Source organism: Lampris incognitus, chromosome 18 (genome assembly GCF_029633865.1).
Source record: "Lampris incognitus isolate fLamInc1 chromosome 18, fLamInc1.hap2, whole genome shotgun sequence".
Taxonomy (NCBI): Eukaryota; Metazoa; Chordata; class Actinopteri; order Lampriformes; family Lampridae; genus Lampris; species Lampris incognitus.
Window position 1 is genome coordinate 15,973,914 of NC_079228.1, and position 24,205 is coordinate 15,998,118.

General features: G+C 45.2%; 1 protein-coding gene across 3 annotated transcripts; it reads right to left on the bottom strand.

The window, feature by feature from the left end:
- Positions 1-12,813: 12,813 nt before the first annotated feature.
- On the bottom strand, positions 12,814-23,909 carry dync1li1 (dynein, cytoplasmic 1, light intermediate chain 1). Of its 3 annotated transcripts, none has more exons than XM_056298397.1 (13): positions 23,806-23,909; positions 23,457-23,530; positions 21,199-21,315; positions 20,784-21,014; positions 20,300-20,454; positions 19,933-20,026; positions 19,473-19,608; positions 19,248-19,359; positions 19,074-19,133; positions 18,826-18,870; positions 18,595-18,682; positions 16,555-16,677; positions 12,814-14,289 (listed from the first exon to the last, which is right to left on the bottom strand). In XM_056298397.1, the coding sequence occupies exons 1-13, from the start codon at positions 23,907-23,909 to the stop codon at positions 14,171-14,173; spliced, it is 1,458 nt and encodes a 485-aa protein (XP_056154372.1). In that variant the 3' UTR covers positions 12,814-14,170. The 3 variants fall into 3 exon arrangements, with proteins under 3 accessions (XP_056154372.1, XP_056154371.1, XP_056154373.1); XM_056298396.1 differs by having other exon boundaries at positions 16,555-16,680; XM_056298398.1 differs by lacking the exon at positions 23,457-23,530 and having other exon boundaries at positions 16,555-16,680; positions 23,806-23,887.
- Between the last annotated feature and the right edge of the window lie 296 nt (positions 23,910-24,205).

Genomic DNA, 24,205 nt, shown 5'->3' on the forward strand with positions numbered 1-24,205 from the left:
TCTGTAAGATATGGCTGCAATTGGCACCGGAAAGCGCGTCCTGTTTGCCTTTGATATTGCATGGACCCGCATCCAGCACCGACAGGGATATAGGACAGAAAATAGGGTAATCACTGTTCTTTTTTTTAAGATGGGGAAAAAAGAAGTGTCACTAAAAGTGCATTTCTTGGGGGGGGGGGGGAATCAGAGAGAAGTAGAGGTTTGTAGCACCAGCTCGTGTTCATGTGCACTTCATATAGTCTGTGTGTCACAGCTCGGAGACGGGTTTGGTGCACTAAAGGTCAAAGTACAGTATCATTATCTTTAGGCTTAGCATTGATGTTGCAGCAGGACATGGAAATGGGAATTCGTTAAAATCACCATATTAATCAGTTAAAATACAATCCAAAGCATTAATCTTAACGGCGAGATTATTATTAACCCCCGATAAAGAAATGCAGGCAAATGATCAAATCATGAATCACGCAGCTTCACAGGGTACATGGCAAAGTCAGAGAGCATTAAAACAAAGAAAGATCACATACTGCCAGAGCAAAAACAATCATCTTAGTTGTTCTACTTCTCACTTCAGGGTTATTTACACTTAGTACATGGTTTGCAGTATTTCTCAGTCATACGGGATTTGACTGAGGTATTTATTTTCAAGTGAAACATAGAATAAGTAAGCTATGTCTTTATGCATGCTCAATAATCCATGTAAGGAAAGAAAAATTAATCAGTTCATCTGGACACAAGGTTTATTGAGAGAAACGTTTCATCACTCATCTAAGTGACATCTTCAGTCTCAACTGACTGCAGGTATCCTCACCCCTTACAAACAGTACAGTGGCATAACGACTGAAACCAATGATTATATGCAAATTGCTGTGACCATTAACTAGAGTTACAATGGCAATGTGTACTATTCACAGAGGATTGGGGAATGGTGGCAACCACAGCATTGCAAGATGGCGACAGATGTATCACAAAATTTGTGATAATGGGCTATAGAAATAAAATTGACTTGACTCTGGGGTCAGTACTGTAGATAGACGCATGGGCATTCTACGGGTTTCCTAGTTTCACCTATAGGTGCCAATTATACATGGAGGAAGTGGAAAAGAGGGCTCCGATGTTCTATTCGGGGACACCACTTGGCCATTGGTTCAGATTTTTGGACGACAACTGGGTTAAATTAAATCTCAGGACGTAACACATTTCCCTAACCACATTAACTCTGTGGAAAACCACATCAACTTCACCCGGGGAGGATGTGAAAAATGACAGGTTAGCCTTCTTAGACTGTGAAACTGCAATGGTTGATGAGGGACATTTGACTGTTGATGTGTACTGTAAACCAACACATACTGATCAGTATTTAAGGTTTGACTCTCGTCATCCCCTGGAGCACAAACTAGGAGTCATAAGGATGCTGTACCACCGAGCTGACAACGTCCCCACCGACACAGCAGCCAGAGAAAGGGAGAAATCCCACATTAAACAGGCCCTGCTTAAGTGTGGTTATCCTAACTGGGCGTTTGTCAAAGCCAGGAAGATGCCCAAACAGTACACCAGCCGATTGAAGAGAGGAGAAGGACAACAGCTGCCTAAGCATAACCCAGTGGTGATTCCGTATGTGGTGAGAGTGTCAGAACAGTTGTGATGCATATTTTCCAAACATCACATCTCGGTTGCTTTCAAACCCCCAAAACACGCTGGGCCAGAAATTGGTGCACCACAAGGATCAGGTCCCCCGGTACAAAAAGAGCAATGTTAAGTGCCAGGAGGATTGCCATGACTTGTACACTGGGGAAACCAAAGAGACGCTGACCAAGAGGATGGCACAACACAGGAGAGCTAAAGTGTCAGGCCAGGACTCTGCAGTCTACACCCATCTACAGGCCAGTGGCCACTCTTTGAAGGATGAGGATGTGCACATCCTCAAGATGTGGGTGTGCATGTCCTTGGTAGGGAGGAACGCTGGTTTGAACGGGGAGTCAAAGAGGCCATCTATGTGAAGAGGGAACAACCATCCCTGAACCGAGGGGGAGGCGCTAAGAGTACATCTGTCACCATCTTACAATGCTGTGATTGCAACTATTCCCCAATCCTTTGTGACTAGCACACATGGTCATTGTAACTCTAGTTAATAGTCATGGTAATTTGCATATGAAACTGATCATTGTTTTTGGTCGTTATGCCACTATTGTTTATAAGGGTGGGGATAGCTGCAGTCAGTTGAGACTGAAGATTTCACTTAGATGAGTGATGAAATGTTTCTCTCTCAATAAAAGCTGTGTCCAGATGAACTGATTCAACTTTCTGTGAATAAGTAAGTATGACAATTATATTGTATTAACAAGCTTGTATCCTCATCAGCTCCCCTACTGTGTGGAGTCCCTCAGGTGTCTGTCCTTGGGCCAATCGTCTTCTCTTTCTACATGCCTCCTCTGGGTCATTTGTTTAGTCACTTTCAAGACATGTCATACCACTGTTGTGCCAATGATACTCAGATCTATTTCTCTGACAAACCCAATAACCCGAATCAACTGTCATCCCTCCATGATTGCTTAGCTGCCACCAAAGAATGTCCCTTAATTTCCTTCGTCTAAACCCCGACAAAACTAAAGTTCTCTTAATTGGTCTTGAGAACTTTGCCACTGCAGTTGATAAGTTTATTGGTCCACTTCATTCAAACATCAAACCTACCGAAAAAATCTTGGTATCGTCTTTGACCAGAATATCTTTTGATCACCATGTTACTAAACATGTCCAATCCTGTTTTCTTCAACTAAGAAATATTGCAAAAATCAGAAATACTTTGTCTTTTAAGTGGAGTGACTAAAAGACAACATACTAGTATCAGTTACATCAAATCTGAGGCTGAGGTACTCTAGGAATGTGTACACATTTGAGATATGTGAGGCCACAGTAGCAGACAGTAGGAAATACACAGTAAAAGCCAAGAATCAATATGGACAGTGTTCTACAACATCCTCTCTCAACGTCATCTCCCTTGTTGAAGAAGCAAAAAAAAGAGATTATAATGGAGCAAAGAGCTTCTGGTGCTACCATCATGCAAGAAAGTTATTCTGCCTCTCCAGTTCATATGGAGGCTGCCGGTTACGGCAGCTTTCATTCTGCTACGGCTGAGATTTCATTTGAGAGCATGTCAGCGACTAGCATGTCCACCATGATGGCCGAGTCAATGGTTACTATGAGCTCCAGCAGCAAAATGACGGAAATATGTCCTCACCTACATGTAGAGGCCTCCTCCACCCTGAGGCCCTCCATCAAAGATCAACACCCTTCAAGTGGAGATCAGTGCTAAGTCAGACAAGTGACAGCATCAGAGAGGACTCTGCTTACCGGGGACTCAACGATGCTCAGCATCTCTGCAGTGAAGGAGAAAGATAGTGGAGCCAACACCCGCAAACTGTCCAAAGAGCTCAGCTTCCCATCTGCAACTGTTAACCTTCACATTCGGTCCATATAAAGAAAACAAAAATAAAACAAAAACATAAAGTTAATATCTATTCCAATTTGCCTCACTCACAACCTTTCCTTGATAAAGACCTGGATTTCTGTCCTTGTAAATATGAACTACTTTTATACCACACTTGACATTAATTTATGCCATACTAGACTAAAGTGTAAAGTTGTTACAAATGTGCCATAGTGGATAATTATGACGTAAGCTTTTTGAACCACTTTTCTGTGACATGTACATAATGTATACAGCCGAATTTAACGGTTATGAAAGAACGTATGCAGTTATTTATGACAATATTAACTGAAACAAAAGGAAACTGAATGTTTGAAAGGAGAAAGTTTCACTTGAAACGAATACCCTGGAGAACTTAGAAACTAAAACACTGTGCCTCAACAATAAGCTGAAGTCTTAAGATTGCCTCAACGGGTAGGGAGGCTCCCTGTTGAACAACAATCACAGACAATGTTATTATGTGCACACCTCTGTGCATGCAATATTAAAATAGCCTATGAATTGTAACAAGGGCATAAGACCCTGACTGCTGTTTACATTTACCGTCATGTTAAGCAGCATAAACTGGCCTTGTGTTCAGACTGACTATGCCCTTTCACAAGTTCAATGACATGCTCACAGTACGAGCGGCCTGCACTTTGGGCTTCTAATTACTCTATGTGCTCTGTTTCTGGCAAAGGACAGTTGGATCGTCTTTACAGAAGTAACATCTCCTGGCCATACATAAACAAAAGTCAATGCAAGTACTTCTTTGCAGAAGCAGGCCATCTCAGAGGGTAACTTGGTGACGTGTTGTGTGTTCGAGTGTGTTCTTGGCTTTTAGTCATTTCACTTTGTCACACTAGTCAGGGTCTTCACAAGCCGACTCGCCACAGAGAATCCATCTCCTGTCAAACGAAAAAGACTCAAGTTGCACTGTTGTTGTGCCCTGCACTTTGAGCCAATTGAACTAGCATTATAAACAGCCTCCTTGAGTTTTATGCATTACTGATTTAATAAAGCATGATTTCAGCACCCCGAAATACAAACAAACAAATAAACAAATAAATAAAACATCGACATTTTAGTTACTAGATTCTCATTATCACCCATTCATACAACAATTTATTTATTTATTTATTGGTTTGGACTTATATGTAAGTTTGAATATGTGTGTTCTTGTAGTTCTTGAATATGTTTTTGTCTGTATGTTGCATTGCTGTGGGCTGGGGGAAACAGCATTTCGTTTCGCTTCATGTGCACAAGTACATGAGGTGAAATGACAAATAAAGTGTTCCTGACTCCCAAACTGTGTATCTCGATATGACAACACTCAAGTTTCGTGCTGATGCAATACCACTGAAATTGAATTATTGTGCAGCTCTACTACACAGCAATGTACCGGGGTCTCTCAGCTCTGGAGAACAGATATAATCCTGCCACAGTTAAAAACATCACCTCTCACAATTAGGCTTGAAGGACTTTCAGATGCTGGCGTGACCAGATCCAGACAGACACGCAGTATTGTGGAACCATGTGCTCTTTATCAAACAAACCAGTTCATCAAAGTCCGACACTCCATGGTTTCAAACTCCTATTTTGGGGCGACCCACAGTCTTTGATACATAACCCCTGTGTGGAGCTCAAAGCAACAGTTCAAAACATTTCTCACACCAAAAAAATGTACCCGGATGAGTCACTCTTGAGTCTGCCTGCCTCTGAACCTATGCCCAAACCAGGCTCCGTCTGCTATAACTTGACTGTCTACCCATCCAGCCCAGTCCTCCAATTCAGTCCACTCAAAGATGTTGATGCTCCCTTTTGTTATGGAGGCCACTCAAACTAAAGGCGTCATTTGTAGAGTCGGGCTTCCGCATCAAGACAAGCCTGACTTTGATCATGACCATCAAACACTTCAGCCTAATGAGAGGGTAGCTGGCGGTAAGTACTGTGCAATGTTGCCTCATCAGACATCGCTGGACGTGCAGCTGACAACTCCCCGGCCCACATCTGACATTGCACCACGCTGATGAGCGGGGAGCCGCAGTCCGTGTGAATGCTCTTCTATGGCCATTTGTCCTGCACTTGGAAAAGGAGAAACTGGGAGGAGTCTCTCTGCTTCTTCACCAGACATGTTAAGATGTATATACAACTACATCAGTACAGAGGACCAGCTTAATAAATGGGAGTCAATGGTCTGTGTTGATTGTAGGATTACTCGACCGGAAAAAGAAGCACTTGGCCAGAAGCATTTCCAGGCCCCCTAATCACGCATCTTGGTTTATGCTTCGCTGCTCCCCACACAGCAGATTAACATTCAGCCACCTTGATAAATGGGAGTCTATGGTGTTTGTAATTTAGTAGTTTCTTAGTGAAGGAACAGGAACAAGATCATTCACTGATCAAAGAGGGCATCCTCACTCCTTACGGTAGCTTTGGGTTTGTTCCTCACCATGTGAAATAATACATACTATAACACATGCGAAAATAAAGAGATCACCTTCACTATGCTGATTGCGGGGCATCATAAAAGTTTACTTTTACGACCGAACAGAAACAAGTGCTACTTATCTCTCCCTATGTTGAATCCAGCCTAAGGACTACACCAAAGCATAAATACCACCATGCTTGGGTCAGGTAACAAAGCATCAGTCTGTTTCTCTCACCTGGCTGAGGTGGTCAGGGGTCAAGGGTGAGATGCTATCAAGCCTAAGTCTGGAGACAGTGGATGATGGGAATGAAGTCAAGACGTCCACAAGGTCAAGGTGATCTAGACTCCACCGGTCCCAGGAGGACAAGACAGTAGTTGCTGCTATAGATAAAGTTGTCCACTGGACCGGTACCACACCGCGAGACAAGATTCAAGGGGCCAAACCTGCAGAGTTCGATTATTCTGAGTTCAACACCTCCACAAATACTATAAAAAAGAAGAGGTCTTTCTTCTGATAGATTGGCCTCCTCTGTATAATCAGAGCAGGGAATCTAAAAAATGTGAGCTGTATTTTACTCTGATCAGCCAAAACATTAAAACCACTGACAGGTAAGTAAGTAACATTGATTATCTCGTTACAGTGGCACCTGTCAAGGGGTGGGATATATTAGGAAGCCAAGGGCCAAATTGTGATGGGTAGATGACTGGGTCAGAGCATCTCCAAAACAGCAGCACTTACGGGGTGTTGCTGGTATGCAGTGGTCACTACCTACCAAAAGTTGTCCAAGGAAAGGCAACCGGTGAACCGGCGACAGGATCATGGGCACCCAAAACTCACTGATGTGCATGGGGAGCGAAGGCTAGCCTGTCTGGTCCGATCCCACAGAAGAGCTACTGTAGCTCAAATTGCTAAAAAAGTTAATGCTGGTTATGATAGACAGGTGTCAGAACACACAGTGCATCACAGCTTGCTGTGTATGGGGCTGCATAGCTGCAGACCAGTCAGCGTGTCCATGAGGACCCTTGTCCACTGCCGAAAGCACCTACAATGGACGGACACATGAGCGTCAGAACTGGAGCATGGACTAATGGAAGAAGGTGGCCTGGTCTGATGAATCATGTTTTCTTTTACATCATGTGTGTGTGCATCGTTTACCTGGGGAAGAGATGGCACCAGGATGCACAATGGGAAGAAGGCAAGCCAGTGGAGACAGTGTGATGCTCTGGACGATGTTCTGCTGGGGAACCTTGGGTCCTGGCTTTCGTGTGGATGTTACTTTGACACGTATCACCAACCTAAGCATTGTTGCAGACCAAGTACACACCTTCATGGCAACTGTATTCCCTGATGGCAGTAGCCTCAGGTGGTTTTAATGTTTTGGCTGATCAGTGTATATTTAGAGATGAAGCTATTCATTTTTAGCTCACAATAACTTATTTAATATTTTTAACTCATCTGTTAAGTCTTTCTCCAAAGGCTAAACAGATGTACAGTAGGATGTTACTCGTGCCGTGTTAAAGGCTGCAGGAGCAAAGGAGACTCAGCTGTAGATAAAGACTGTCGGTCAGCTTGCTGACAAAAGGCAGCATGAATGACTTCTCATTGACATCAGTGTGTTTCTCTGCCATGCTCCTTTAGAGATCACAAAACTAAACAGCAAAAAGCTCATTTCAATAAATTCCTGAGCACATTTTTCTTTTGGATGCTATCCAGCTTTATAATAGCCGGATAAGCGGGCTGGCCCTTCGTAACGCCCATTTTTAAATGGAGAGAGTATACATCGTTGTTTATGTAGTCGCTATGTTGGAGCTAACCAGCATTTATTTTAGATTATTTTAGGTCATTTGTGATCAGGGAATGAAACATTTTCATTCTCTGACCACAGCAGTTGGTGCATTCCTATAATTAACTGCCAATCTCGTTGGTTCACTAGCCACTTTTGATTTTCAGAATAGAAAGTAGGTAACCTCAAAATGATCCTCGGTTGGTTTCCTGCCAAAGCGACTGGTCTGCAGACAAAAATGGCCAGCCATGGCAAAACATGGCCACCATCTGACTGATGGTTGGTGTTTCCATGTCACCATGATGGTGATACAGAACCAAACGTCGTACACGCACAGCACTCTGCTATTATTTAGGCTTGAACTTGGTACAGATAAAAAAACAGAACCAGAAACTTTAAACAAAAGATGCAATGATTGCAGGACTTCCCTTTCCTATTAACCCCCCCCCCCTTCTCCCTAATTATATCCGGCCAACTATCCTACTCTTCCGAGTCGTCCCGGTCACTGCTCCACACCCTCTGCCTATCCGGGGAGGGCCACAGACTACCACATGCCTCCTCCAATATATGTGAAGTCGCCAGCCACTTCTTTTCACCTGACAGTGTCGAGTTTCGCCAGGGGGACATAGTGCATGGGAGGAACACGCTATTCCCCCCAGTTCCCCCTCCCCCTGGAACAGGTGCCTCGACTGACCAGAGGAGGCGCTAGTGCAGCAACCAGGACACATCCAGCTTCCCACCTGCAGACACGGCAATTGTGTCTGTAGGGACGCCTGACCAAGCCGGATGTAACACTGTGATTTGAACAGCTGATCCCTGTGTTGCTATAGGCAACAGAGTAGACCGCCATGCCACCCGGATGCCCCCCTCCTAATAACTTCTTTTCTACAGCAGTGAGTTAGTTACATAACTTCTGACCGACTAAAGATGACTCTGCAAATGTGATGCATGACAAGAAGATTTCAGAACCAAAGACTCATGTAGTCTTTAGTTAAACTAGTACGAACATATGGTTAAACAACTGGGAACTGATGGAGTTGCAGGATTTGATAGCGCTGTTAGCATGACAGCAAAAACAGTAGATAGTTTTTCTGCAGGAACATGTGTTACTGATCACATCATTGGTGGGGGATGAATGGACCTGCACAGTATGGAGTGAAGTGGGAGCACAGAGGATTAACAGGGCCCTTTGGGCTCTTTGGGTCCTCACTGCAGCCGAGGCAGTTGGGGATGGAGGAAGTGAGGGAAGAAATGAAAATAAAGATAGTAGTAGTCTGTCTGAGCGCAATAGCGGCAGCAGAAAAAGCCATAGTTGCATCGCGAGATATAGTCGGGTATCAGAAAGTCTCACTATTAGTACCTCATTCAGTGGCCTCTGTTCTGCTAGAGCAGAAAACAGCTCACTTGTCTCCAGCGTGCGGGCTGAGATATAACAACATTCTCTTATCTCTGCCTAATGTTGAGGTCGAACATTGCACAACTCTAAATCCTGCCACCCTGCTCCCTACTGCTGAAGATGGGGGACCTCGTGATTGTTTAACCACGATAGCGCAAGCATGCAGCCCAAGAGTGGATTTAAAGGAAACACATATCTTTAACTCTGACTATGTATGGTATGTTGATGGATCTGCTAAGAAAAATTCAATTACAGGGCAAAATGAAGTTGGATATGCAGTAGTGGACGATCATGACATTGAAAGTACACGCCTCACAGGTCATTTGTCTGCACAGGCAGCTGAATTGCTTGCATTAAACCGGACTTGCAAACTAGCGGAAGGAAAATCATTGACTGTGTACACTGATAGCAGATATACATTTGGAGTTGTACATGATTTTGGCAAGCAGCAAGAAGGTCCTGGGTTCAAACCCCGGTGTAGTCCCACCTTTGGGGTCATCCCGGGTCGTCCTCTGTGTGGAGTTTGCATGTTCTCCCTGTGTCTGCGTGGGTTTCCTCCGGGTGCTCCGGTTTCCTCCCACAGTCCAAAGACATGTAGGTGAGGTGAATCGGCCGTACCAAATTGTCCCTGAGTGTGTCGGCCCTGTGATGGTCTGGCAGCCTGTCCAGGGTGTCTCCCCGCCTGCTGCCCAATGACTGCTCGGATAGGCTCCAGCATCCCCGCGGCCCTGAGAGCAGGATAAGCGGTTTGGATAATGGATGGATAGTAGTAGTAGGGTCGTAATCCCATCACCATAGTGCCCCGGTGAGGAGGAAACTGTCATACTCAAATCGCTAATATTGGTTATTCAAACAGAAATCGGTAGTTTCTCCAGCTATGTCGAATGTTTTGTGATTGATTTGGGAAAATTACTTAATCCTTTTCCATGTGTTACCAATTGCAATCAGCAAAATCTCATCCCTATATACAGGACAACAAACTACGGTCATTGTTGTTGGCCTTTTTGTTCCATGACAAGGACGCAGCCTCGACATGAACGCCTCAAAACATTTATCCACAATTTGATTGACTTTTGCAAAACTGAACGCTTCTGAAACGAACCTTGCTTGACGCTTCACATGACGCTCGAACACGCTGTCAACTGAAACCGGTCAAACGAGCGCTGTATCGAATCCATCCTGCGCGAAGCTGGGGTGCTACAGCACCCCCTGGTGGACTCACATCACAGTAAAAAGCCTTTGCAGCCCGTGGGATGACGGTGATGCATGCAGCCAGTAGGCCCAGCACGTGGGCTGCTGAAACTCACGTTTCAATAATCCAAACTAGTAATTCAGTCATGCAGATTTGCAACCCCCCCTCCCCCTCCCCCCCACAAAAAGATTAGCAGCCACCGCATGAGAGATCGTTCCTGCTTTATTTAAAGTTTGTTTACTCTCAATATTAAAAATGGTGTGTCAGGTAGAGAAGACAGCCCGGATCTGTGAAATAGATTGGATATGCAAATGTTCCCAGTTGCTCTCGAGGCAGCAGTGCCTCAGAGCAGCTAATGGCAGTGGGGCCAAAATTAATTTCACCACAACACTCAAGGTGCGTAGTGTGACTCTCATAGCCTTGGTCTCACTCTGCACGGGTTTCATAGCTGTTTGCATTGTTATTCCTGTCATGTATTCAGCTCCGTTTGTTGTGATTGTCTTCTTTCTGTCTTTCTCTCTCTCTTTTTTAAACAAGTCTATCCTCCTTAACAATCAGGTCTCGACATTCGCTGCTACAGGAGCGTTGCTGATATCTGCCCTCCAGGAACAACAGGAATTTTGAAATCTATCTGAACGTTTGGTCTACCCGGGCATCTGCAGTAAAAACGTCTGCCAAAAAAAAAAAAACCCTCATCAAAAAACAGTAAAAACATCTGCAAAAACATTTGCAGTACACCCATGCAAAATATCTTAGCCCTCTGGGTAATAATAAGGGGAGGAAATGAATGATATTTGATCTACCTGCAAATATTTCTGATCAGCACCATCGTCATCGTCTCTCATTGACACTTGACCTTATTTCTAATGCTAATATGATTTGGGATGTTACTACTTTGCTCTTTGGTTTCAAAAATTAATTGCACAATAAACGAGGACATCTAAAATAACCAAACTTAATTGTGAGGAAATCTTTCCTTTCTGACGGTATGGGTCCATTATAAGGGAAATATGCCAATAATAGTGCATGTGTATGTTCAGACAAATACTGACCAATCATATTAAGGCACTCAAAACTCACAGGTGCTCTGCAGTTTGACCATGAAGAGAAATATCCAGTTATCAGCAACAAGGATAAAGAAGTTTAAATTTGCAGTTTTATTTCTGTTCACTTAAACAAGCAAACGTTTAGCTAATCTTCTTTATAACCGTTGCAAATCAGACTCCCATGAGGCGCTGTTCTCTCCGTATGCATGTTAAGACCACAGTGGGTCACAACGAACAAGACAGGGTGCTATAAAGGAGTACTGTCATTATTTATGAATTAGATATTTATGATCTGCTGTCCTAATGCAGGGTCTGACCATCCAAAACACAAGGTGAGGTAGTATATCACGAGTTACCTGGTAATTACTGCTAATGCAAGATTTACCATGCATCCCTGATTATCAAGATTGAATTTTCTTTTCTTTTTTTGGACAGCCCCCCCACCCTTTTCTCCCCAGATGTACCCGGCCAATTACCCCACTCTTCTGAGCCGTCCCGGTCACTGCTCCACCCCCTCTGCCGATCCGGGGAGAGCTGCAGACTACCACATGCCCCCTCCGATACATATGGAGTCGCCAGCCGCTTCTTTTCACCTGACAGTGAGGAGTTTCACCAGGGGGATGTAGCACGTGGGATGATCACGCTATTCCCCCCCTGAACAGGCACCCCGACCAACCGACCAGAGGAGGCGCTAGTGCAGCGACCAGGACACATACCCACATCCGGCTTCCCACCCGCAGACACGGCCAATTGTGTCTGTAGGGACGCTCGACCAAGCCGGAGGTAACACGGTTGGTAGGCAACGGAATAGACTGCCACGCCACCCGGACGCCCCCATATGCATGCACTTGAGCAGGTTTAGGACATGTGACTCATTACATGACAGAGAACCATGACTTGGGAGTCACTAGGCAGTGAGATGGAGTCCTCTGTAGCTTAGCAACTCCTCATTTTTCAGGATCACTGGGGAGTTCTATGTGGCCCTGGGTAAACCATGTCATCCTCAACAGATATCAAACTCCACTCAAACAGTTACTACACACACCAACTACACAAACTGAGTTTGTTTTTGCAAGCTGCAAGATGAAAAGAGATAATTAAAACTTTCCAAGAAGGTTCTGATGTAACTCAGTGAACCCACCCGGGGCACTTGTCCAAGCATCGCACTGTGAAGACCTTCCTAGAGGACTAGGGGAAGTTAGGACTGACCGAGCCATTCCTTTTGCAGATTCTGGCAAACTCTGATCATCGCAAAAAACCCCAAAAACAAACAAACAAATAAGGCAAACGTATCTGGTCAAGAAAGGACGAGGACACGGGTGGTTGAATCCGAATAAATACACCTTTTAATTGGTTGATTAACAGATCTGATTATACAAACGCCAACACGGAGCTCTGAAATAACAGGACCAATCAGCGAGATGACTGTACATTCTTGAACGTGACCCTCTTCTATCCTGACCCCCCCTCCCTCTCACCCCCCCCCCCAAACCGCCCACAGTAACTATGAACTTGACTCACTAGTGCTTCTACCTGTACAAATAAAGCTCGGCTACCCTCCCGACCCCCCACCCTGCCTTTCCAGAGCACTGGAAAAGTACAGCATCCATTGCAGTCCATGGGTCTGAACAGCATGTATCACCAGGGGGGGTGGGGGGGTTGGTCAACTTCAGAAATGGATGCCATGTACCGTACTATGGACCAGTGCTTGATTTGTGAAGTGATTATTCTCTAGTGTTTTTTTTTTCCGCCCAAATTTGGTTTCTGTAGTGTCACCGGGTGCTGCACAACATGAGCAGACATAACAGATGTGTGGTTAGTAGTGTACGGCGTTTTCTAAGAGGTCGTTGTGTAAGAGCATAGTAATCGTTTGTCGTATTTTTTTCTTTTGGTTGAAAATGCAAACAGCCAAAATCTCTCGATGTACAGCTAAAGGGATAACTCCCTAATCTCCTCATTCACCGTCTCTCCAGTCTCTCTCGCTCGCTCGCTCGCTCGCTCTCTCTCTCACACACACACACACACACACACACACACACACACACACACACACACACATACACACAAACACACAAATAATACTGATATCTACATCCCTTCAGCAAAAAAAAAAAATAGAAATAATAATAATAATTTTCAGTTTTGTTTTTAGGCATATTTTCTGTTCTTCCCCCGTTCTCTTTCTCGGTCCAAACTACTGGCCAATCACGTCTTGCCGCCCTACATTAAACGCTCACATGAGTGGACACACACAGCAGTCATCCCTACCGTATACTAAATACAACTACATCCACACACACACGCTCCAAACTCTTACAGTCTGACGAGACCGGCTGCAGGATCTCACTAGATGGATGGAGAAAAGTACCCCTCTTCAGCCCCCTCTCTTCTCTCTATCCACATCCCTTTTCCTCACTTTCAGTCCATCTGTGTCATTTATGTACACAACCCGTTTCTTCTTCTCCCTCCTTCCCAGGGTCTCCTCATCCCAATCTACCCCCCTACCCTCAAATGGATCTTCACAACAAGACAATTTTGACAAATGCTCCCCCTCAAGTGACAGCCAGCCACACACACACAGACAAGGTGTAAGAGAGAAGGACAAAGAAGGGGACAGAGGCGAGGGCGGACCAGAGGGGAGGCAGTATGGCAGATGATGTTGAGCAGGAGGGGAAGGATGAGGAGGAGAGGCTTTCCTTCTTAGTGGGGTTGAGAGAAAAACAAAGTAGGGGGAAATAGTGTGTTCCTCCTTTTTTCTCTTTGTTGTCTCTCTCTAAGGGGTGTGCAGAAGTAAAGGGAGGGTAGGAGGACGAGGAGGGTGGCTGAGGAGAAGGAGAGCGGGCGATGGAGGTTGGTCTTCATGTGTCCTGGCCGTCGGCCACGGGGGTCTCGTTGGCGTTGGTTGGGTCCAAGTCAGTTTCCCGGCTAGAGATGCGGTCCAGCTCTGCCTGCACATCGCTCAGGCCCAGTTTAGAGCCTGCATCCAATGTAAGTACACACACACACACACACAACACAATAAGTGCCAATCACTATCACAAGGACAATACTTTTACACTGAACTTGGGATGCAACAAAAATTGGAGTGTTGGGAGACGAGTGTTTGGTTTGGCATTAATCCCCCCCGCCCCCCTTTCTCCCTAATTGCACTTGGCTAATTACCCCACTCTTCCAAGCCGTCCCAGTCGCTGCTCCACCCCCTCTGCCGATCCGGGGAGGGCTGTAGACTACCACATGCCTCCTCCGATACATGTGGAGTCGCCAGCCGCTTCTTTTCACCTGACAGTGAGGAGTTTCGCCAGGGGGACATAATGCGTGGGAGGATCACACTATCCCCCCCCCCCATTCCCCCTCAAACAGGTGCCCCCGACCGACCAGAGGAGGCGCTAGTGCAGCGACCAGGACACACCCACATCCCACCCACAGACACGGCCAATTGTGTCTGTAGGGGCGCCCAACCAAGCCGGAGGTAATACTGGGATTCGAACCGGCGATTCCCGGGTTTGGCATTAATTTACTGAGACGTGCTGACTGGGGTGTTATCTTGTCAGGTGGCTAATTCAAGCTGTATTGGAGCAGTTCTTTGGTGATGAATCGCCTCTTGGTATTGAAGGCGAACTGTTTTCACACACAGCTAGTGTGTTGTCCTTATCAGCAACTGTGAAACAGCGCCGCACTGCCGGTACTTCAGCTAACACAGGGCCACCACATCTTTTATTCACCGTGCATCATACCATGACGTCTACGCAGGACTCAAACGGAGCAGAGGAGAGCCCCGACAACACAACTACGTTCACCAGTGCTCCCTGTCAGAATGATAAAACACAACATGTATGTGTAGTGCTGGGTGATAAAAAGATGGAAAATCATCTTGAATAAATGTCCCTCGATTAAGCCCAAAAGAGAACTTCCTGTTTGTAGACTTTTATAATTTATCCTGTTGTTCCAAACGAATTGCAGTATTTATGCACCAATTTGAGAAATAGCACAATCTGGTAAAAAAAAAAGAAGAAAGTGTTTTGAGGTTATTCCCCCCCCCCATCTTTCATTTAGGGGCAAAATTAACCCTTTAAATTTGACGGGCTTTTCAGGCATATTGCCCACCCAGCATTGTGTATATGTATATATTCTATCAGCCAATAGCTGGAAATGCTTATTTCACCTGGTACTACAAGACAGCCAAATTTTGGTGCATCCCTGCATTTAATACATCATGACCGTACAGCTGAGCACGCATGCACACATCAGCCGCGATAACACTTCAGCCAACGCAGTAATAACACAACATTAGCATGCAAAAAAAGTAAGACACGTGCCCTTAGCATGAAGACAGTTATACATAATCGTATACAATAACCACGGCAAATTATGCAGAGGGATGCAATGCGACGTGCAAAGAGACGGGGAGATCTGAAATGGGGAATGAGCTGGAGTCAGATCTCAGCAGCTGGGACTGCAGATGGAGGGGTGATAAGAGGTCAGAGAGAGGAGTTGATATTCAAATGTCTGGGGGGGTAAACCTATATTGGTGATTTGATATCAGGTGCAATAACTAACAGAAAGATGAGAGAAAGATGCAACAAAAATACAAATGGGGGATGAGAGGGATGAAGGCTATCTCTGGGAATAAACAATTAAGACATACGAGCAATGACGCAAATGTCTCTCTCACACACACCTTAACGTGGCCAACATCCTCTGACTAGCACGTGTACACATTATGAATGACGTTAATGAGGTTAAACAAGAAAAAACGGCAACTTATGTTAACAGTGCAGGAAATCATCACACACACACACAAGCACACACACACACACACACACACACACAAGCACACGCACACCACTTTCAAAACAGGAAGAGGCCTGTTACGTTTGTAGGTGTGAGACATGCAGTTAGCTCCTGTCATGAATGTCTTCTTTACCATGTGCCATTATCAGAGTCCTGGGGCGCAGGACAGTGTGGGTGGAGGAGGTGGAGAGGAAACAGGAGTGTCATGGAAGGAGGGAAGGGAGGAGAAAACTCAGAAAACAAAAAAAGCTCAGAGGTGAAGTAGAAAGCTGAGGAATGACAGAACAGATGAGATGCGTGTAATGAATTATACCTTTCATTGATTTCAACACACACGCGAGCACACACACATATATATATATATATATACACACACACACACACACACCAGCAGACTAACAACACATTTCAACCAGTGATTTTTGTGTGTTTGTGCATGTGCTCTCCTCACCTGACTTGCGTACAGTCCCTGGAGTGTTGTTTCCCCCGCCTGGTGTCCCAGGCCCCCCTGCCCCGGCCTTCTTGGTCAGTAGACTGTTAAAGAAGTTGGCCAGCACCCCCTCACTGGTCTGACCTGCTGCAGACATAGACAGCGGTGAACACTCACGATCTACCAACAGCTGGAGGTACCCTCGCAAAGTAAAACACCACACTCTTACCTAAGTTTCAGATCAGCAGTGAGTTTTGCATTGGTTCTGTACTGATTTACCCCACTTTCAATAATATGTGCACGTGTTATAACACACAGCTTTTCATACCAGCAGCGCACAACAACTGGACCAACACACCAAGCAACATTTTCCCATTCAAGACTATTTTTTTTCCATGGCTGCAAAGAAAGTGTCAAAAGTTTTCTTTCTAAAAAAGTGCATAAAACACAGCTCTGTGGCATTGTGCCATATTGCACAGTGGAATCTAAACTGAAATTGCAGTAGGCTTAATATATATAGCATTTTTTTCCCAAAACTGGCAACGATGTTGATAGAAGTGCTCAACTAATGAGGACCGGAATATCAATACAGATGCAGGAAAAAAGTTTTAATACATAGCAGTACAAGCCTCTTTCGTGCATCGCGCACTCATCAGCTGCTAATATATATATATATATATTTTCCTCCTTTGGCTTTTTCCCTCCTTTTTCTCCCCAGTTGTACTTGGCCAATTACCCCACTCTTGCAAGCTGTCCTGGTCGCTGTTCCACCCCCTCTGCCGATCCTCCGATAGATGTGGAGTCACCAGCTACTTCTTTTCACCTGACAGCGAGGACTTTTGCAAGGGGGACATAGAGTGTTGGAGGATCATGCTATTCCCTCCAGTTCCCCCTCCCCCCGAACAGGTGCCCCGACCGACCAGCGGAGGCACTAGTGCAGCAACCAGGACACATACCCACATCTGGCTTCCCACCTGCAGACACGGCCAATTGTGTCTGTAGGGACACCTGACCAAGCCAAAGGTAACAAGGGGATTTGAATTGGCGTTCCCCGTGTTGGTAGGCAACGGAATAGACTGCCACGCTACTCGGACGCCCTGGCTTAAGAATATTTCTAACAGGGGGCATCCAGGTAGCATAGCAGTCTATTCCGTTGCCTACCAACATGGTGAACGCCAGTTCGAATCCCCGTGTAACGTCCGGCTTGGTCGAGCGTCTTTACAGACACTATTGGCCGTGTTTGCGGGTGGGAAGCCTGATGTGGGTGTGTGTCCTGGTCGCTGCACTACTGCCTCCTCTGGTCAGTCGGGGTGCCTGTTTGGGGGGAGGGGGAACTGGGGGGAATAGCGTGATCCTCCCACGTGCTACAGCCCCCTGGTGAAACGCCTCACTGTCAAGTGAAAAGAAGCGGCTGGCAACACCACATACGTATATCAGAGGTGGCATGTGGTAGTCTGTAGCCCTCCCCGGATCGACAGAGGGGGTGGAGCAATAACCGGGACGGCTCGGAAGAGCGGGGTAATTGACCGGATATAATTGGGGAGAAAAAGGTGGAAAAAGAAAAAAAAGAATATTTCTAACATTATTCTAGCCTAAATTATGACAATACTGATGACAAATGGCCCTGTGATGGACTGACGGCCCGTCCAGGGTGTCTCCCCACCTGCCGTCTGATGACTGCTGGGATAGGCTCCTGCATCCCGCGACCCTAAATTGGATAAGCGGGGCTTGGATAATGGATGGATGGATGATGACAATTGTAGATACTATGACTATTGCTATGAACATAAGAGTAGTGGCAGCAATACTAAAGGAAAAAAGGGCAGGACGATCTCTTCGGCTGTGTCACTTCTGTAACATACCGGAAAGTCTGGTCTGAATGCAAGAGCTTTATGAAAAACGTTCCACCTACACTCCTGTTCCACTACACTCTTAGGGTGAAATGTGGTTACTCTCTAAACCCACAACCCACAACGCACACGCACACACACACGCGCGCGCGCGCGCACACGCACACGCACACACACACACACACACACACACACACAGAGGAGTTAGTACCTGACTGGGGCATGGTGTTGGCAACGTTGGCAGCTGCTGAGCGATTACTCGTTCTGGGAGAACCACTGGGTGGTCTGCTTGTAGTATCCTGTATAAAAACAACAACAACATCATCAGTTGGTTTTACATATCTGGAAATAAAACTGGTGGTCCGCTATCCAACAAAATCTTTATATTCTTGAGGGTTTTTCTTGGTACCGTGTCCCACGTGAGGGGAAACAGAACACTCACCACTGGTCGCCCCGCTGTCACAGCAGGCTGTTTGGCGAGCAACGACTGAAATTAGAGCACAAATATTTACTCTAATTAATATTACATGGAGCCCCACACATTTACAACCCAATTTTCATTCCAAACTAATACATGAATATTTAAACACACGCACACACACAAATAAATAAATAAACAAGAGATAGGGGATCAGACATAAACAGACAAACCTTTGGACAAAGACATAGCAGAGATGTTCCCTCACTCACCTGCAGTTTAACCAGAAACACCTGGTCATCTTCAGCCTGAATCTCCTTCTCATGGACAAACTTAAGGGGGGGCGGGGGTAAAAATTCTTAGTCCTTGTCACTTTTCACAGTGTCAAATGACAGAACTACATTATTATGCTTCTAGTCTAGCAACGGTTTAGTGCGAGTCCATACTTTTCTGACTGGCGGTTTCACGATTACGTCCTCAAAGTTGTCATCTGCTTTGAGAGTCTGGAAGTTCTCGTGTAGGATGGCAATCTTCTTTTCATTGTCCCATCCTGATGGACTGGTGGAGGAAATGCAGGGTTACATACAAAACGATATATCACAACATGCAAGACCCTACTTTTTAAACTCACAACCCCCCCCCCCCACACACACACACACACACACACATACATGAAGACAGCATCTCTTTCCACCACTTGTGCAGGGCAATGGAATGGGAAACCATAGAGTCTGTGGACCAGGTACTTGTATAGCACATCAAGGTTCTTCATTTCCTTCACAGACGTATATAGCAGAGATGCCCCATCTGTCATGGTGGTTAAGGGTATTTTCAACAACTCTATTCTCATATGGAGGGGTAGTGACAAAGCTGGCAGTGTGGATTCAAAATTACTGACTCTATAAAGGGCTACCAAAGGAAAACAAGTACAAAAGGGATCACCACATTTTTGGGAACTAATCACTAGCTTTACACAGACGAGCCAAAGCAATGCTGTTCTTGCCATTGTTTCTTAAGTCTGATTTGCCAGTATTATCTAAAAAACAGAAAGAAAAAAACCCAGAAAAAAACACTTAATCTCAAACTAGTAATAACACATCTGGATGACTTCATGCACTCAGTGAAGGATACACTGCAGACAGAAGCGCCTAATGTGGGACTGGATGAAGTCCAGGTGTTCGTCCCTATAGTCATGTTCCTTCTCAAGTGTACTGATGGCATCGCACTGACAACGGAGAAGTTGAAGGAAGATGGAGGTGAGTACACATTTCTTACAGAAGAGCATATCACTGCTGTAAGATGAAAACCTGTTATCTCAGTTAAGTCACCTTTACATGATGTCTTTAAATAATGAAACTCACCCAGCACATAATGAGCCACATGTACTTTTAGTTCAAGTAAAAAAAATAAAAAAATTTTTTTGTCAAAATTCAAATGACAGGTTTCCAAAGAAAGGTACTGAAGGCCATGTCCATTCCTGCAGCTAAATTGGGCGTACCTTTGTACAGACCACCATCACAGGTATGCCCAGGTTATGTGTTAAAGTGTTGTCTCCCAGCGGGAGTAGCACGCTCTCCTCATCTTCACTCCTCCTCTGCGGGGTACCCTCGTCCCCACTGCCAGGCTCTGTGTACTCTTGAAACTGTTTAACCACTACACACGGGCGAAACAAGTAAAACTAAACATTAATAAACAAATATTCTCAGATAATAAACGTGGACATCTTTTAAAATGACCACATTCCTGCAGAAGAATGTGTTATCTATCACAATTTCCCCCTGTTTCTATGTAGTCTGCAGTTGGCCATGCTGCCATTTCCCCTCCAGCTACTTCCTTAGTAGTGGTACAATGGAGAGTTTTGGCATCACAATGTCTAGATGCTGTCCCAGACCTTTTCAAAGTCACCAACAATCACAGATATATTGTTTATTTTCCTCCATCCCACTAGTCTGCGTGATGGTGAAATGCTCAGTGCGACTCACATCTGTGCTCCAGCTCCCGCAGTGTTTCAGGGGCAACCCGGAGTTTATCGATGTGTTCTCTGGCTACAGCGGCCCACTTCTGGAGCGAGTCCAGGGCGTTCCACGGCCGTGACATGTCAACTGTGATCAGCAGCAACGAGTTGCCTACTGCGTCCACTGGTACCGCCACTCCCTGGAGACCTTTGTGGTAGAGGTCCCCATCCAACACCCACGCATTACACCTAGTTTGGTCTGAAGACAGACATAAACACATGCTCATACACAAATATATTACACACATGTTCTAATGATAAACAGAGCAGGGTAGCAATATACAAATGTATCCTGATGTTGTTCCTCTGTATCTGAAAAGATCCGTGCACGAACATTCAGAGAGATCCATGGGTCTTAAGAAATGTGAGTAACTACTAGTTACCATCAATGTCATCATCGTGGACACTGAAGTAAAGGTATTCCAAGCCACGTCCTTTCATATACTCTTCAATGCCCTGTAGCTTAGCAACCAGGGTGGTCTTCCCTGAGCCCACCTCACCTACAAAGACACAAAAAAACCATATGACAACTGCGATGAGCCTGATAATGAAATGAAATGCCAAAACAAGATTTATCATAAGACATATTATAAATACATTTCAAACCTTCCTGATCCCCATTTTTTTATTAGGTTTATGTGATTTTTGCTTGTGACTATCAGTTGAAGGTCTAATTCTATTCTTTGTAAAACAATGAATTCGGAATTTTTTTCCCAAAACTGCCGCTGTAGCTTTTAGACTTAAAAGTTCAGCTTCCCGCCCTGGGCACACTGCTAAAAAAAAAGTTCAAATAACATTATTTTTTCAACAGACAAAGGTTTCAGTTTAGTTATTAAAGCAGCGCTTTATAACTTCTTGGATTTTGGCAACTTCTTTTATGTCAACTGTCACAAAAACAACCAAGGGGCATTTTTTTCCCCTCCCGCTCTCTTCATAGCATAGCAACAACACTGTGGCAACTGTTTCATTGCCCCATAGCCATCACACTATACGACCACTATGCAACCAATGAATGAATCAATGAAGTTGGTGCTTCTTTAAGATAGCGTGCATTGTCATTTCAATGAAAACCCTCAGGAATGGGATGGGACAGCCTAAACTCTACCACATCCAATAGCTTTGTAAAGCACCGATTGCAAACATTAAGTTAGTTTGGTAAGTGGTAGGATAGCTGAGGGGGAAAAACTACCCTATTACCAAAGCAACCAGCCTGATATGCACAACTGCAAAGTCTTGTCGCCAACTGAAAAGTCTAGTCACACACTGTAAGGCTGACAGTTATAATGTTGAATAGGATCCAGCATGCACACATGCACAAAACTCCATGCCCAAGTGTCCACATGTACAGGTAAACATACACAATCCAGACCTCTGGACAGCTGCAGCACAGCTCCAATATTTCATTTGTCCAATGATCGCAATACAATAATTTTCTCTTACATATCAACACCACACCTAAATTTGCTCAGACATTTGCGCCAGCAATGACGTCATGACTCTATGGGTTAGGCTGGCTGTCAGGTCAGGGCTGGCTACATAACGGTCTCTTAAACAGAGCCTGAGATATGCTGACAAGGGGGTCTCGGTGCATTAGGCACGCAAAGCCAGTTGACGTTTTAATGGACAGCCAGTCTAAAGCTCTACGCTAAATGAAGAGGTTGAACTGTGGCCAACAACAGCCTCAATAGCTAACCAAATACAAATATCTAAATATACAGATAAACAACCGCTGACACCTGGCGAGCCGTCATTTACCAAAGGTGCACACCTCTTAGCATCAATGACTGGTGGCATCTGAGGCCCTAAATGGAGCGTTGCGGGTTCGAATCCCGCTCGGAAACTATGCAAATGTATTCCCCTGCTCTCTTTACCCTCTATTTCTTATCTCTACTGTCCTATCAAATTAAGACGCTAAATAAATATATATTTAAAAATATATCGCCTGTAAAATTATGACGAAGTAACCGGTGTATTGATGTAATGGGTTTATATTTCCCATTTTGTTCACGTGTTGTTGGTTCTTATGTATATAGGCTACTTGTTTCTGTATATTTCTTTGGGGGAGCTTTTTATTTTATTAATGGTACAATGTTTTGGTTGTGTGACCTTTTGACATTTTGTTGACGGCTACTTGCGCTGTTTTTCCTCAGTCGGCTGGGAGCCTTCCTGAGGAGAGGTGTGCATGTTGAAGCCTGGTCCTATGAAGTTGCTGTACATTAATTATTGTGTCTTACACAGCCTGCTTCTACACTGCCTGTGTGAGAACAAATCCCCCCGGCTGGCAAGGCAGCAGGTGTCCCCGTCTCATTCTTCATCATCCACCATCACAACGCAGAGTTCCTATCAAATGAGGTATCAGACCACACAGACTACGGATGAATGCACTAAAAAATACACCTGTCAAGGACCAGCGGTCTCACGATATTGCTGTCTAATGTCTGATCAGATTTCAGGCACGCAAACAAAAACAAAAAAAACAGCGTCGTTGCAGGGTACAAGCAACGTGTACATTTCACAGAGAGCAAGTGAGATTACAGTGGAGCAACATCTAAGCAACATTACTCCTGGCTACTTGGCTATCACTGCTAAAGGCAACTGAAGCACTGGCTAGTCAGGACACTGCAGAGAAACAGATACCCACCCATGACCAGGACATTTTTACCAGACGGCAGCTTTGACCTGGAATGGGTCGATACTTCGCTCAGGATGGTCGACCTGCAAACAGAATACCCGTTTTACAAACACACGCAAACAGGTCACGGCTGAATGAATGCGACCCGTTCATTCATACGTGACAGGTAGCTAAGTGAGCTAGCTGGTGTTGCTTTGTCACCACGCAGCGGCTCTCTCCTATCAGCGCCTGTCAGTCCGGTGCCGATGCTAGCTTAGGCGCGTTAGCCAGCTAGCTGTCACACCATCCAAACATACACTCAGCGCCCCCCCCCAAAAAAATGGCTCATAGGAGAACCGACATCAGCCTCATGTCCCACCATAAGTTCTGCCCATCATCGTCCTCTGGGTTGGCGTTGTCCAGCGTGCTCTTGGATCCAGCTGAGGCGGAGGATAATAGTGTAGTCCTCCCTGAAGTCGCCATCTTCGTAGTATAGTGAACCGACAGAAGCGCCCGGATGTAGCACTGTGCGGCTAGCCCGAAACACAGCACGACGGGGCGTGGTCCGTCTGTACAATGCGGGGGTCGGCGCCCCAAACAAATTAGCTCATCAACCAAGTGATAAATCTGTGAGGGCAGACCACAGCAGAATATAAAACTGATCTGAATTATGCGCCCACGTTTAAACTGATGTCTAAACGAGAGAGAGGAAATTCTCGCTTTCAGGCTGATATAAACAGCTGTGGGGAATATGTCATAATATGATCATAATCGGATAA